Genomic DNA, 15,089 nt, shown 5'->3' with positions numbered 1-15,089 from the left:
CCCTCCTGGCGTGAGCCGGGAGCTCTGTCCCTTCACTTTATCTCTAAATAAAAGCCTGTACCTTGCCCTCCTTTCTTGACTTTGTGAAGCTCATTCTTAGGCTCTGTAAACAAGAACCCCGGCATCACCTTGAGCTTGGTTCTAAGATGGCAAAAGAGGGAAATGTTGGGAAGGGCAGTCAAAGGAGTTAGTGGCAATATAACCAAGTTGGAGCATGAAAAGTCTGGATTTCTGAAGCCTCCTAAATGGAGAACAGGCATTGAGTTAGCATGGCCTCTGGGAAGACAAAGTTCCAGTCAGAACGTAAAGAAGTGCTATATAATCATCAGCTTCCTCTCTTGCTCTCACATTCACAAATGCAGCAGAGGCTGAGGTCACTTTACAAAGAGCACTTTACTGAAAGGCAGAAAGCTGAAGCCTGAAGATCTTGCAATGCTTCTGGAAGGCTGGCCCTGCACTTTTAATATAGACATTAAACAATAGGGCTCTTTTGTGTGGTTTCTGGTGCCTGGCATGTGATGACCTGGCAAAGACAGCAGTGTGACTTGTCCACAATTCATTCACTTATTCAACAAATATTTACTGAATTCTCTTTGTACTAGGCAGGCAGTAAGCATCTCAGAACTAGGTGGGTGTGGGTAAAATTGTAACATTTCCAGAGCTTTTTGCCTGGTTTTAGTGCATTTGCATATCCTCAGGGATGGAGAACAGTTCATCTCCATGTCAATGGGTGATTACCTGGGCAACCGAGGGTGTGCCTGAACCTGAGAGTTTAAAGGGAGGGGGCTTGCTTGCTTCTTCAGGAGCAGAGGAGAGAGACATCCCTGGACTGCAGTTTTGTAAGCAATAATTGGGTTTTAAACCTTATTTCTCCCTTTGACTGATTTTGGTTTTTAGACATATTTTGCCCTGGGATTTCCTCTCCTTGGATGGACTTGCATCTGGTGGCAGCCAGCAGGTTGCCTCTGAACCCGAAATCTGTCATAATGGGTGTGACCTTTGGGAGGGCTGCTCTTGTGGATGGTGGGGAGGCTCCAGTGGATGCAGCAGCAGAGGATGCTGCTTCACCTGTTATTATCGCCTCAACTGTGGGGCTTCCAAGTTGGGAACCCCTAGTGGGGAACTGATCTCGGTTTAAGTATGTCTTAGATGGGTGGGGCCTTCCCCAGAACTGGGGAAGGGTGGACACACCCAAAGTTGCATAGTTAGCCCTCTGTGAGTTGGAAGACTGCTTGGAGACTTTAGGGGCCGTGTAGTGGCTGGCATTGCATGGTGTCTTTTCATCGAGATGGAAGAAAATGTTATACAGGAGAAAGGATTATTGAGGGATTTAAGCAGAAGAGAAACACACTTCAGCATCACTTGGATGAGTTGGGCAGTAACCTATGGGATGCTGTTAAAGAAGAGAGACAGTTACTGAAAAGGCAGGTCATGCTCCTAGAAGATTCCTTAGCAGTGGCAAGGGGGCAGATGGCAGGAAAAGTCACATTGCAGGTGGCCGTTGGGGAGGGGGAGGAAAGAGTAGTGCCTTCAGCCCTGGAAATGGTGGAGGAGGATCAGTTGGTGGAGGAGCCCAAGGGAGAAGAGGAGGAGGCAGGGCCATTGATGGATCCGCTACCCAGGCCACCACTGGAGGTACCATCTTCTCCTGTTTTAAAGGCCTGCCCAGCTGTAATTAAGAAAATAAAAATGAAACAACCATGGACTCCTCAGGGGGAGGAGCAGCCCCCTCTCCAGGTTGTGGAGCACTCCATGCTCCACCCCTATACCCAGGATTAGCTGGTGGACATGAGCATCTGGTATAGGCAGAGGCCATCAAAATCTCTGCCTACGTGGCTTTTACTTCTCTGGGATATGGGAGTGAAAAACATTGTGTCGGGTACTGAGATGAGTAGAATGGCTTCCTTAATTACTCACCCTTCCCTCTGGCAGCAGTTGCAAAATGCCCATCAGACCTCAGGGAATCAGACACTTCTGGAATGGCTGCCAGCTGCCATCAGGATAGTTTGGCCTAATCAGTGTGATTTACCATATTTTCCCAGTAGTTGGAAAACGTGTGCAGAGCTCCAACAGGCACTGTGGGAATTGGGTATGAAAAATATCATCTATAATATGGACTTCCAGGGCCCTGATGAGGAGGTGTTCACTAAAGGAATGAGAAACCTGGTACTGCATAAAGCTCCCACATCTCTCTTTGGGTCCCTAGTGAATACTCTTACCCCTCCCCCCACCGCCCCACCTAGGGCAACCCATAAATGAGGCTTCTCCTACTTTAGCAGATCTGGGGGAGTTTGAAACAATAAGGGCACGGAGGGAAGTACAGTCCACGTCTGAAAGGAGAGGTGTAAAGGCCCTGTGAAGGTCTCGAGGACCCAGATGTGGGTTGATTTGATAAAGGCTGGGGTAGTGAAAGAAAAACTCAATGGGCAGCCCAATAGAATATTGTTAGAACTGTGGCAGCAATTAAGGCCTGAAGTTGGACACCAATATTCTACCAGTTTGCCTCTGGACAGTGCTGCAGCGTTTGAATGAGAAGCCACATAAAGGAGCTTTGAGCCCTGTGGATATGCTCACACCTTGCTGCCTCTCCTATACATTGTACGTTCAAACCAAAGAGGAGCTATTGAAGCCAAGATATGGCCAGCAGAGCAACATCCTGCTGCCAGTCCCTACTGCATTAAGCCCTGGAGACACTGTTGAATGGAGCTGGCCCTGGACATTTCGACACATGAACCAGTGATGGCTGGCCCTTCTGGCACCTTGGGGGAAAGGCCTGGAGGCTGGTCTCCTGTGTATTCCTGGAGTAACACCTGAGTGGCCCCCAAAGGTCACAGTAGTGTACCCAAAACGTCCAGGAGGTAAGAGCATCTTGCAGGGAAGTTTTGTTTGTCTTTATGGCCAGTGCATATACCTCCCATAGCCCTGTGTATCGACCCATCTGTAACTCCCACAGGGAGTGGGGTGAAAGTCTGGTATACTAGACCAGGATAAGATCCCATTCCTGTCACTGTTTTATCACAAGACCACTCTCTTGCATGCATCCTACCTGATGGACAGGATTTGCCTATGCTGGTGCCATTAAAACGTGCATCTTATCACCCTTAAGGTTATTTTCTCCTACAGTCCTTGTCGCCTGAAAGCATCCCCTGGCTGCAGCTGCCACATGATAATTGTTCTGAACCCTCAGCTACTGCCTGCCTATGGAATGGATAAGCTATGGACTTAATCTGTGTAAGACTTTGAGCCTAGCTGAATACTCTCACTTGAGGATGTCTTAATTTTATTGCTGTTGCTATTGTTATGTCATTAGTCTGGTTACAATGCTCCAGTTTTCTCCCCCAGGGACCATTGAGGAAGAAGGGGTGAGAGCAGATTGTAAGGCAAGATTTCTGGAGGGGTGGCCTGTGGGTAAAATTGTAACATTTCCAGAGTATCTCGCCTGGCTTTAGTTCATTTGCATATCCTCAGGGGTGGAGAGAAGTTCATCACCATGGCAATGGGTGATTACCTGGGCAACGGAGGGCGTGTCTGAACCTGAGAGTTTAAAGGGAGGGGCTGGCTTGCTTACTTGCTTGCTTCCTCAGGAGCAGAGGTGAGAGATGTCTCTGGACTGCAGTTTGTAAGCAATAAATGGGTTTTAAACTTTATTTCTCCCTTTGACTGATTTAGGTTTTTAGAGGTATTTTGCTCCAGGATTTCCTCTCTCTGGACTTACAGTGGGAATATTGGGTTGATCAAGACAAATAAAGGCCCTGCCTTTACGGGACTTACAGACAAAAACAAAGCAAAAAATGGGGAAATGAATAAATGAAATCATTCCTACTAAACTACAAAGGGTCCAGAGGCTTCCAAGAGGAAAGGTGGTCAGTGAGGCTGACGATCCAGGGGCAAAATGAGCCTAAGAGCTAAGGTCAGAGAGGGCATGCAGGCAACAGACCACAGGGGTGTTGAGGCGGGGGTGTATTTTCCAGATTCTTGTCCCCGCCGCAACAAAGAATTGAAGGGCAGAGACACAGTAGTGAGGCAGAGTAAAAGTTTGATTTAAAGTTACTTAAAGAGAGAAAAAGTGCTGACGACCTCAGGGAAGAGAGGCGTCCTGAAAGGTTTAAGCTTTATTTAAAGAGACTAAGTGCACACTTGGAGAAAGGGAAATGTGAGCTACCTTATGGAAGAGGCACGCTGAAAGGTTAAGATAAAGTTTTAAGGCTACACACTCAGAAAGTGCGGGGAACCTCAGAGGGAGGAGTGCACTGAAAGGTTGGGAAAGAGTTTTATTTAAGTTACACACTTAAAAAGTGCAGTTGACCTCAGAGAGGAGCGCACCTAAGGTTTTAGGATCTGGGGTTTTATAGGCAGTTGAGGATCTTCAGGAAAGCAACAAAGGGCCAGGTGTGGACCTGCCAAATTCATCTTTGATACATTAAGTTTCTTCTTTTTTTGACTTAAAACAAATATACTGCTTTGATTCTTTTCCGGGATACCACTTTCTTTCCGGAAGCATATCGGTCATGACTGTCTGCCCTGCCTCCAAAGTGGGCTGAGCACCGTCTGTTTGGTTAAAATGCAATCTTAGCTTTAAGATAGAATTCTTTCTGAATAAGGTGGGACTTTGAGCAGACTAAAGTAAATTTTACAATGGTATGTTCTAACTGACACAGTGAAAACATTGGCTATGCTGAGATACTTTTCTTTATCTGGGGAGTATTCAAACTTCTAGCCCAAGTTGCTCCTGGCCTTCTGCGCTATTTTTAACTGGTTAACTCTTTGAGTCCCTTCTAGTGGGCTTTACTGGCCTTACTCTCTTTACACCCAACTCGCTATCTATTGCCCTGCCTAACAGGGCTTTTGCAGGCCAATGTAAGTTTTTATGTCATACTTAAGGCAGTGGGGAATCTTATAAAGGCCTTTAAATAGGGGGAATTAAATGGTTTGACTTACGTTTTTAAACGATCAGCAGCTGTTGTGCGGCATAAAATGCCAAGCCTGAAGTCAGATGGCCATGCATTCTGCAAATTCACTGTGAGATTGCTGCCAAACCTCTTGATTAAGAGTCTCATCTTGTTTCCTTGATAAATAAATCAGTCAAAATAAAGCTCTGTAACATGTAGTGGGAGCCAAAGGTTGGAGTCATGTTCTGGTTTCAAATCTTGCTTCCCACTATGAGCTCTTGGCAAGTTACTTTGTTGGATTCCCCTGAGGAAGGCGCCGCCCCAAATCACTCACCAAAGACGTTTCTTGATGCAACAAGCAAGAGGAATTTATTCAGAAGCCAACTAGTTGGGGTCCAAGTCTGCCCGTCGCAGCGGGTCTCAACGAGGACCCTGAGTACTTACAACTAAGTGGTTATATAGGATTTTCTGAGGCATTCAGCCCTAGAGATTTACCATGGTTACAGATTATGTTGTAGTAACAAGATAACAATACTACATAGCAAGATAACAATACTACAAAGGCAGTAATTTTTCAAACCTACGATTTCTGGGTTAGTGCCACGTCCTGGGGGTGTAGCAAGGTAGGGTCAGCTTTTATGCTTAACTAACCGAAAGGTTAGCGCTGCCAGCAGTCATGATTGATTAACTTGTTTTTCCAGAGGAGTTACCTGGTTTCAGTTGTTCCCTCTGAGTCATATATCAGAATGGCTTTTTGGGCTTCAAGATGGCTACTCTTAGGCTAACTTATTTCTCAGGGAGGTTGGGGTCCTACATTCCCCACTTCTTTTTCTGAACATTCTAATCATGGAATGTTGGTTTCTTCTTGTTGTGTGAGGGTATGATACTGTTGTCTCAGCATTAGCACCTGCACAGCACTTACTCTTTCTTTAATAAAGGTTATTACTCGATTTAAAATGCAGGGACTTAAGGTGAGGAGCAATATTAAAATAAGCAGGGGTCCTGCCAAAGTGGATATTAGAGTTGTAAGCCATGGGGATCTAGAAAACCAGGATTCAAACAGGCTCTGGTTAGCTTCTCGTTCTCGCTTTCGCTGATCTAATCTTTCTCTTAATTTAGACATTGAGTCTCTTACTACTCCAGTATGGTCTGCATAGAAGCAGCACTCTTCCTTTAGAGCTGCACACAATCTACTTTCTTTTAGAAATAGTAAATCTAACTCTCGTCTATTTTGCAGCACTACTTCAGAGAGAGGTTAGGGACTTTTCAAGTTTAGAAATAGACTGTTCTATAGTTCTCAAATCTTCACCGATAGCTATTCTTAGTCCTTCGTAATGTTGGTTTCTTTGTATAATTGCAGCTGCCCCTGGTCCTACTCCGGCTGGGACTCTTACTCTTAGTAATACAGCTAGAGTGAGTGAGACTGGCTCTCTTTTATGCCTTAGTTTAGGTTCTAATTCTGCCACGAATGATAAGTCATCATGATACATTAGTCTGGGTACTAACTGGACCATGATACAGAAATCACGGGAGGAGTTGAAGGCAGAAGTAGAGACACATGGGGTCTCTCTAGTGTTACAAGCCCACCATCCCTTGGGAGGAGGGATTAAATACCTGTTTTTACCAGGGAAGGCTATGGGTATGGTCTCATTCTTTCTTCTACAGATAGAGACTCTAGCTGCTGCTAGGGAAAAGGGGCGATGACCGCTCTGGCTGCTTCATGCTGAGAAGGGGGCGCAGTAAAGGGTGCAGCTAGGTCTCCATCACTGGTCAGTTGAGAGGGCTTCAGAAGGCTGGCGCTTCTATTCTGGGTTTCATTTTTATTACTATTTGCAGTTTTGTGGCTTCTAGGCAAGATAAAACAAATTGTGTTATTAGGTTATGTAGCAACATCTGGAGTTGGATTTTTTATTCTGGAAGGAGGCTACATTATTGAAACGATACTTCTCTCTAAAATTACTCTCATTTTTACTAGAAGTAACTAGGTTAAGAAAATAATTAACAGCTGGCTTGATTATTTGCACCGGTGCAGCAAGAAGAGCAATTGATTACACAGGCTCTTTTAAATATGCTTTGCTGGAACTTTTTGTAAGGAATTTCAGATTGAACTTTTAAAGGCCTCCTGAGGCCAGACAGCCAAGCCAGACTTGCCATCAGGCTTTACCTGCAGTACCTGTAGATTTGGATGAATTCTTCTCTTCTCGAGGTCTCTGCACCTGCCAGGAAGTGACCTTCTTTACTCACCTGGTAAGGCTGCTGGGAACTCTGTAAGCAAGGTACCAGGCCAGTTCTTCCAAGGGGCTTTGTTGGCTTTATAAAGTCAATCTTAGTTCTTTAAAGTTGTTCACATCTGAGTCTATGCACATGTCTCTCAGGTATGACATTCCAGTCAAAGCCCTGGTAGTATAACCAGTGTTCTTAAGTAGTCTTCTCACAAGGAAAGCAGATTCTTATTGAACTCGTGCAAATAAACATACTGCCATGGAATACAAAAACAGTCACTGAAAGTTTTTAAACTCTGGAGGGATCAAGTAGAGAGAAGGATGTTTCAATTCTGCTCATAAAGATAGTCATTTACTAAACTGTTGTCAGTTTAAGAGAACAAGGTTAAAACACTTTACCAGCAACATTTGAAACAAAAAGACACAAAATCATTTTCTTTAGTTTATGTAATCTTATGTAACTAATACCTGTTCTGCTGAAATCCAGTTCTTTACCAGTTTAGGGATAATACTATAAATGACAAAAGACTTACAAATGATAATGGTTAAAGATCTGATGAGAGCTTACTGTAAAACAGTTGACATAAGGAAATTCTGATATTTCTGTAATACAAAACATTTAGTAACAAAGTTTAGCATCATTCTCTTTGACAGTGCTTTCCTGGTAAATAAATATATATATATCAGATAAATAAGCCAAATTAGTCAAATACTTTCTCTAGTGAGAAAAATTCTTCTGACATGTTCCAGGGGCCCTCTGGAAAATATCAGAGTTAACTAGAGGTAAAAGCACCTTTTTGCATTTAATTTTTTTAGAACTATCATTACACATTTATTGTCTATATACTCAGCACAGTAAACAAGATATCTTAAAAAGTGGGGCAGCAGGGGAGACTGCTGCTGTCAATTTTTAAAGACAACATACAGAAAGTCAAACTAATTCTAGGTTACTAAGCATTCTTGAGAGAATGGTAGCAGATGGTAGATTCTTCTGCTTTCATCTTCAGGAGGGGAAAAAAGCTACAATAAGAATTCATATTTAGCTGAAAGAACTGTCTAAACTCAAGGCAGAGTATAATATCACCAGGCATACAAAAGACCTGTTAGAGATACATACAAAGAATGAATATGGCTATAGTCAAATTCAACTTAAAAGTTTAAGCAGAATCTCAAATTTAAATGTCTCTTTCTTTCACACAGATTTTCAGATATGACCAGAAATATGATTTGAGATGAAAGAGGTCAGGCATTTTACTTCTTCATTTAGGGACTGAGAAATGATGACCTTTGGCTTACAATCAATAGCTTACAAACAGTGAAAATAATAAGAACATAACTCAGCATAAGTGTCTAAGACCAGATACAAAAAAACAGAGAAAGTGCTTAAGTTTACAGGTCTTCCCTGAAAGCTTCAAGAATGTTTTACTCTTTAATAGTAGATATAAGCTGCTATGCAAATTCTATTAAAAGCTCTAAGATTATTTGCATTAAAAAATATGGAGAGTCCCCCATGTTTTTTTTTAAAACATACAGCATATAAATTAAACAAGAAGACCTGGTGGTTCTCAAAAAATCTATTACAACTTTTCTCAAAAGTGGTCACACGTTCGTCTATCTAAACCTTTACAGTGAAACCTGTTTTTCTGGGAGAAACATAATCTTGTCCAGATTCTACAGTTTAATAAATTTTGGTTTGTTAACTAAGTGCATTTAATCAGCTGAAAAAAGCTTTGTTACTATTCTGCTTAGGAATTCAATTTTTCAGGCCATGCAATCATTTTTAATAACAAAATATTTCAAAGGCAAATAAAGGTTATACAGTTGTTAACAAACTTTAGCTTTTAGTCTCTTTAACATTACGATTTCATGGCAACTCACTGAGACTTTAAGCATGAGAAACTGCTGTGATCTTTCAACATAGAGAAATGCCCTCTCTATCACTTTAAGCAGTTCTAACCAGAACTCAAAACTATTAGAAACTTCAAGCTCCAGTGAACACTGAGAAGCAGGACACTGCAAACTGTCAAACCAACATTTCCTAGACTGACAAACTTACGAACACATCTTACAATTTCTGCAACCATGAGCTTCACAGCACAATCTCCCAGCAAACACAGAGCACATCTTCTCAACTTAACAAAACTCTAAGGCTTTAAGTTACTACAAAGATTCTCAGGCTGCAGGTAGCCATACACACTGCAACACACAATTAAAAAGGTGTTCACTTGCTACACTTATCCAGTTCACCTACCTGCAACAACTATGCTAGCCTACTCACAAGACCCCCACTGAACACTAGACAAAGCCAAGCTTCTAAGCATTCTATTCTTAAAAGATTTAGCAGATAACATGACTCAAATGACTCTAGGTAAACTCAGGCAGCCGACAACTACCAGGACATGCCCGCCTCAGGCAAACTCAAATTAGCATTAATGCTTAACACTTTTTTATCAGGTTTTCTGGAAGTTTTAGAACACTCAATTTTCACAAGCGCTTGTCTTTAAATCAATTTCATTAATACCATCCGGAGGTAGAAAGATATATTCATTTACACACTTAGGGGGTTGTCTGAGTCTGTCCCATTGTCAGTATAACAATTATTAGGCACATGAAAGACACAAAAAACAGAGACACACACAGATTAGACACACAGCGGCCGCTTTTTGTTTTTTCTCAGATTTTCAAACAGAAACCGAAAGGAATCAGAGGGTTGATATTCCTGGCGCCTGAAAATCAACCCTATCTCATCAGATTCACCTTGCCAGAAAAACAGACGGGAGGCTACCAGGCGTCCCTGGCCTCCCAACCTCCCTGGGGCGTCCCCCAGGGTTGCAGCCTGCGGTGCTCTAGTACGTCTACCGACCGCAGTCACAGCCTCTTTACGGGATTGAGACGGCTGCCAGACAGCGGGTACCCTTCAGAACTCCGACCGGTCTCACTGAAACAGAAAACAGAACACATACAACTCAAGGCGCCACTAATCTTACCTCTTCCTCCAAGAGCGACTTCGGGAGTGAAGCGGGGTGAGCGCATGATCCCGGACGAGCCCCCAAATGTTGGATTCCCCTGAGGAAGGCGCCGCCCCAAATCACTCACCAAAGACGTTTCTTGATGCAACAAGCAAGAGGAATTTATTCAGAAGCCAACTAGTTGGGGTCCAAGTCTGCCCGTCGCAGCGGGTCTCAACGAGGACCCTGAGTACTTACAACTAAGTGGTTATATAGGATTTTCTGAGGCATTCAGCCCTAGAGATTTACCATGGTTACAGATTATGTTGTAGTAACAAGATAACAATACTACATAGCAAGATAACAATACTACAAAGGCAGTAATTTTTCAAACCTACGATTTCTGGGTTAGTGCCACGTCCTGGGGGTGTAGCAAGGTAGGGTCAGCTTTTATGCTTAACTAACCGAAAGGTTAGCGCTGCCAGCAGTCATGATTGATTAACTTGTTTTTCCAGAGGAGTTACCTGGTTTCAGTTGTTCCCTCTGAGTCATATATCAGAATGGCTTTTTGGGCTTCAAGATGGCTACTCTTAGGCTAACTTATTTCTCAGGGAGGTTGGAGTCCTACAACTTATTTGTGCATCAGTGATCTCAGCTGTGAAAGGGGGATAAAAGTTCCTACCACAATGCTGTTGTGAAAATTAAATGACGTGTAAAGCACGGTGAGAGCACCTGGTACAATGCAGAAGTAAAACGGTCATAAACACTAGCTTTTATTACATCTTTCAGAAGATTACTGTGAAGACCACATGAAATACTGCATGTGAAAGGGCTTATCAAACCATTAAGACTGTCCCAATGGCAGAATTCTTTCTCTCCCTTGTCTTAAGCGGAACACAGAAGCCTATGCAAGGCAGGGAGGCGCGAGGCCAAACGCAGCCTCAAAGCGGTCATTGTCGTCCGGCCGCCCCTCCCCCGCTTTGGGCGCATCTCCATGGCAACGCGGGGCTTTGCCTCTCCCCGCCTTCTGGGGCCGCAGACCGGAAGCAGTCCGCGCCACGGGCTTCTGGGAAACTGCTGTGAGTGGCGTCTCAGCGTCTGCTGTGGACAGCGAAGCTGCTGTGGTTCCAAAACCGGAGGTTTGCGCGAGAGTGGCGGGGCGGGGGAAGGGAGTGAGGGGGAAGGGCGCGAGAGGACCGCTGGCTTAGGGCTGCGGACCGCTTGGCTGGAATCATTCAGCAAGTCTGGTAGGGACCTTCCTCGGCTTCCCTGGAGGCGCGGGGACCAGGCCGCGGTCTCCCCGCCTAGCAGCTGGGGGGCGGAGAGGGGTAGACGGAAAGCCAGATGGGGCTTTCAGCTTCTTTGGGGTACTTTCCATCCGTTGTGTAGTCCCCGACCCTCACGTTCCCCCTCTTCCTCCCCCTCCCCCATCGGCCGGTTTTGTTCTGTTTCGAGGCCCTGGAGTCTCGCGGAGAGTTCTGGGACTCCATTCGGGCGGAGGTCGGAGGGGGCGGGCCTTCCGTGGGGCCTGCCGGGGCTTGTAGTTTCGTTGGACGGGGGCGGAAGTGCCGTGCCTCGGAGGTTGTAGTAACAGGGTACCGTTTTGTTATCTAAAATCCACTGGGTCTAGTGCAGAGGAGAGGGGCTGGAGGACGACGGAGCGGGGCAGGGCGAGGTTCGCAGCGGCACTTTGCAGGAGTGAGGCGGGAAGAACACCTGGTAAGAGGCCCTCCGCCCAAGCGCTACCTGGACCCTCGGGTCTGCCACTCACCGCTCCTCCTTCACGTCCTACCAGCGGGCTGTCCATTGAGAACATGAGAGGAAGAGAAATCTCTTTTGCGTAGAATGTTTGAGCAATTGATAGGTAGGGTCCTGGAATAGGAGCGAACCTGTTGGCACCCTGTTTGTAAGGCCGCCACACTGCGGTGTACTTAATCAAAACTGTATATGTATTACCTGTCTGTATTATTAAATTAAATTAAGAGCACTTAATTAAAACTATGTATTACAGTTTTTCAGGTTACTAGTTTTGGTAGAGTTACAAGAAGTTTTTTAAAGTTACTGGTTTTCAGAGTCTGGGCCCTGAATAGGTATCTTGAGTAGCTAGCTGCATGGCTCATTCCTAATGTGTGTTCTAAACAATGGCTTGGGCATGACTGTGCAAATAATAAGGAAAGGATCAGAAATAGCACAAGGTCTCTCTGAAGGTAGAAGCCGGGAAGACTGAGTCATCCAGTGTGAGGACAAGATTCTGGGCCACTGCAAGAGTTTCTCTTCATAGAATTTGTTGTGACTAATGCCTGTCATAAGAGATTTAAATGTAGTTATGTTGTGGCAGGTGACTGAATAATATTTGTATGTGATCTAGTGGTTACTTTTTTAAATATTATGTCATCAGTTACTGAGCAAGTGAATATTTTTTCACATATTTTTAAGTTCAGGGAGTTCGTAAACACGTAAAAAATAGAGTTCTTAACTCTTAGAAAAACTTTTTGTTAAAAAAAATTTTAGGCAGCTAATAAAAACAGCCCCTGCTTTTGTGTTGACCTAAGTGTGTCATGGAACAACAGTCCTGAGTTGTAAATAATGTATTTCAAGGTCAAAAGCATTTAGAAAACACCGAGGTAGGCTTGTTCTTTCTTGGATTCTTTTGACTATTGAAATAGGGTTTGTTGATTTGGTAGGTGACAGATTGGTGAACTTTTCTCTACAGGGCCAGATATAGTAAATAACAGGTTTTTCAGGCCATAGTGTCTGTCTTAACTACTCAACTCTGCTATTGTAGGTGAACTGTGAACGAATAGACAGACATTCTAAAAGTTCATACCATTTTCACATGTCTTGAAGTAGTCTTCGTTTTTTTCTAACCATGTTAAAATGTGAAAACTATTCTTAATACAAGCATTGTGCAAAAATGGGCACTAGGCCAGACTTAGCTGTGAGTTGTAGTTTGCCAACTTACGGTGTAGGTTATTGATTGTAATTTTTAATCCAGTAAAAAGAATTGATATGTTTTACTTTATTAATATATGTCTAAGTTTAACTTAAGGTATTTGGGCATTTATTTATTTTTTATTTCTTGTGTCTCAGGAGTACCTGTAAAGAAAAAAGGGTATTTCCCCGAGGCCTATATCCTGCCTTGATTGTCTTTTCTTGAAGACTTATAAATCAGGATGTCTGCACAGTCAGTGGAAGAAGATTCTATACTTATCATCCCAACTCCAGATGAAGAGGAAAAAATTCTGAGAGTGAAGCTGGAGGAGGATCCTGATGTTGAAGAGGGATCAAGTATCCCCTGGAACCATCTCCCTGACCCAGAAGTTTTCCGACAGCGATTCAGGCAGTTTGGATACCAGGATTCACCTGGACCCCGTGAAGCTGTGAGCCAGCTTCGAGAACTTTGCCGTCTATGGCTTAGGCCAGAAACACATACAAAAGAGCAAATCTTGGAGCTGGTTGTGCTGGAACAGTTTGTTGCCATCCTACCAAAGGAGCTGCAGACTTGGGTTCGAGAGCATCATCCAGAAAATGGAGAGGAGGCAGTGACAGTGCTGGAGGATTTAGAGAGTGAACTAGATGACCCTGGACAGCCGGTGAGCCTACTGTGTCATTTTCTGGGTCAGAAGCATTGGCATAGCAACAGGCAAAGCTCCTGAGTTAATTCCAGTTAACTAAGTAGTTAGAATTATGTATATGCCCCTGCTAACTGCTCTCCACTATCTATGCTGCTTTGTCATCTAGGTCCCTGTAGTATATGTTTTGTATGGTTTCTCTTATGCATTTTTAGTTCTGGTACTCATAAATTTCTTCTCAACTAAACCAAACTTTATTATTTCCAGGTTTCTCTCCGTCGACGAAAACGAGAAGTGCTAGTAGAAGAGATAGTATCTCAAGAAGAAGCTCAGGGACTACCAAATTCTGGGCTTGATGCTGTGGAAAACCAGCTCAAGTGGGCATCTTGGGAGCTTCATTCCCTAAGGCACTGTGGTATGGACCAGAATTCCATGTGGGCTAGAGAGCGAACGAGTGTGGGCATTTTGTCCAGAACTCATTGCTTATTCTTGCTTTGGGGGAGAGGGTTTTAATCACCTTAATCTGATCTTAGACATAGACATACTGTAGGATCTTGCTTCTTTTTTCATAACAGTTGGTTCATGCACCTCAGGTCTTTTATTCCTAGACATTAGTATCATTAGCCTTTCCTTCCCTTTCACCTCTTGAAGACCTGTCCATTTCAGATCGGCATTTGCCTAACTTCAAGCCAACCACCCACCTATAGACTAGGGCCCTCTGTTTTGTATGCAGTACTGCTTATTTGCCAACTGTTTCACATCCTTTCAATCACCTACCTAATCCTGCTGCTATAATAAGCTTACCTAAAGCCTCTTTAGATCTTTTCATTTCACTGAGGTCTTTTGAAATATTTAGCTGTTTTTGTTTTTTTCTTAAACATCCTACCTAGCGGTTTTTTTTCTAAGAAGTGTTATTTGTAGACATAACATTCAGATAAAGCTCTCTACCTTTTTAAAGTACTTACGCAAAAATAGGTTCTCTGGCTATAACGTGCTTCAAGTACAGAAATACTAATTGAAAAACTTGTAATGGTAATAATTCACTTAGATAAGTCTTCCCCAATATATTGGCAATTGACTCCACGTATTTGTATACTTAGTTATAGCCCAGTACATTCCTAAAACTGCTGAATTTTTTTTTTATATTTGTATGAATTGAAATGAGATTTTGTTTGAGATGGTTTTGGGAATCATTTCTTGAGGTAACTATAGATAATGTTGGTGTGCCACAGAATGGGCTCTGATCAGATTTTCTTCCCATCTGAGGGGACAGTGCTAGTGAATCAGAACTGCTGGGGTGGTGCTGAAGCCAGCTGAGAATCTGCAGATTTACATGTTTCATGGACATTTCTTCTGTATAGTAAATTTTGAGGACCACTATTGGTTGTTGGTTGTGGCCTTTTCTTGGATAGAAAACTTCCTTGCTTGCTTGAATTTTAGAATGATTTTCACCTGTTT

At 43.4% G+C, this 15,089-nt stretch overlaps 1 protein-coding gene and 1 long non-coding RNA gene across 6 annotated transcripts in view; one reads left to right on the top strand and one right to left on the bottom strand.

The window, feature by feature from the left end:
• Positions 1-15,089, top strand: part of ZNF24 (zinc finger protein 24) — a 49,063-nt gene that overhangs the window by 30,437 nt on the left and 3,537 nt on the right. Inside the window, exons 1-3 of one of the 5 annotated variants that reach the window (XM_017674098.3) lie at positions 11,061-11,198; positions 13,150-13,652; positions 13,899-14,046. In XM_017674098.3, coding sequence (XP_017529587.1) covers positions 13,233-13,652; positions 13,899-14,046 — 568 coding nt within the window. In that variant the 5' untranslated portion in view covers positions 11,061-11,198; positions 13,150-13,232. The other 4 variants (XM_017674100.3, XM_017674099.3, XM_037017553.2 and 1 more) reach the window with 4 other exon arrangements.
• Positions 6,126-10,911, bottom strand: LOC140843431 (uncharacterized). Its single transcript, XR_012121189.1, has 2 exons — positions 10,099-10,911; positions 6,126-7,365 (listed from the first exon to the last, which is right to left on the bottom strand). It is a non-coding gene; the product is annotated as an uncharacterized lncRNA (long non-coding RNA).

Source organism: Manis javanica, chromosome 9, assembly GCF_040802235.1.
Source record: "Manis javanica isolate MJ-LG chromosome 9, MJ_LKY, whole genome shotgun sequence".
NCBI classification, from domain to species: domain Eukaryota; kingdom Metazoa; phylum Chordata; class Mammalia; order Pholidota; family Manidae; genus Manis; species Manis javanica.
The sequence above is the reverse complement of the archived record's forward strand: the minus strand, read 5'-3'. Positions and strand labels throughout refer to the sequence as shown.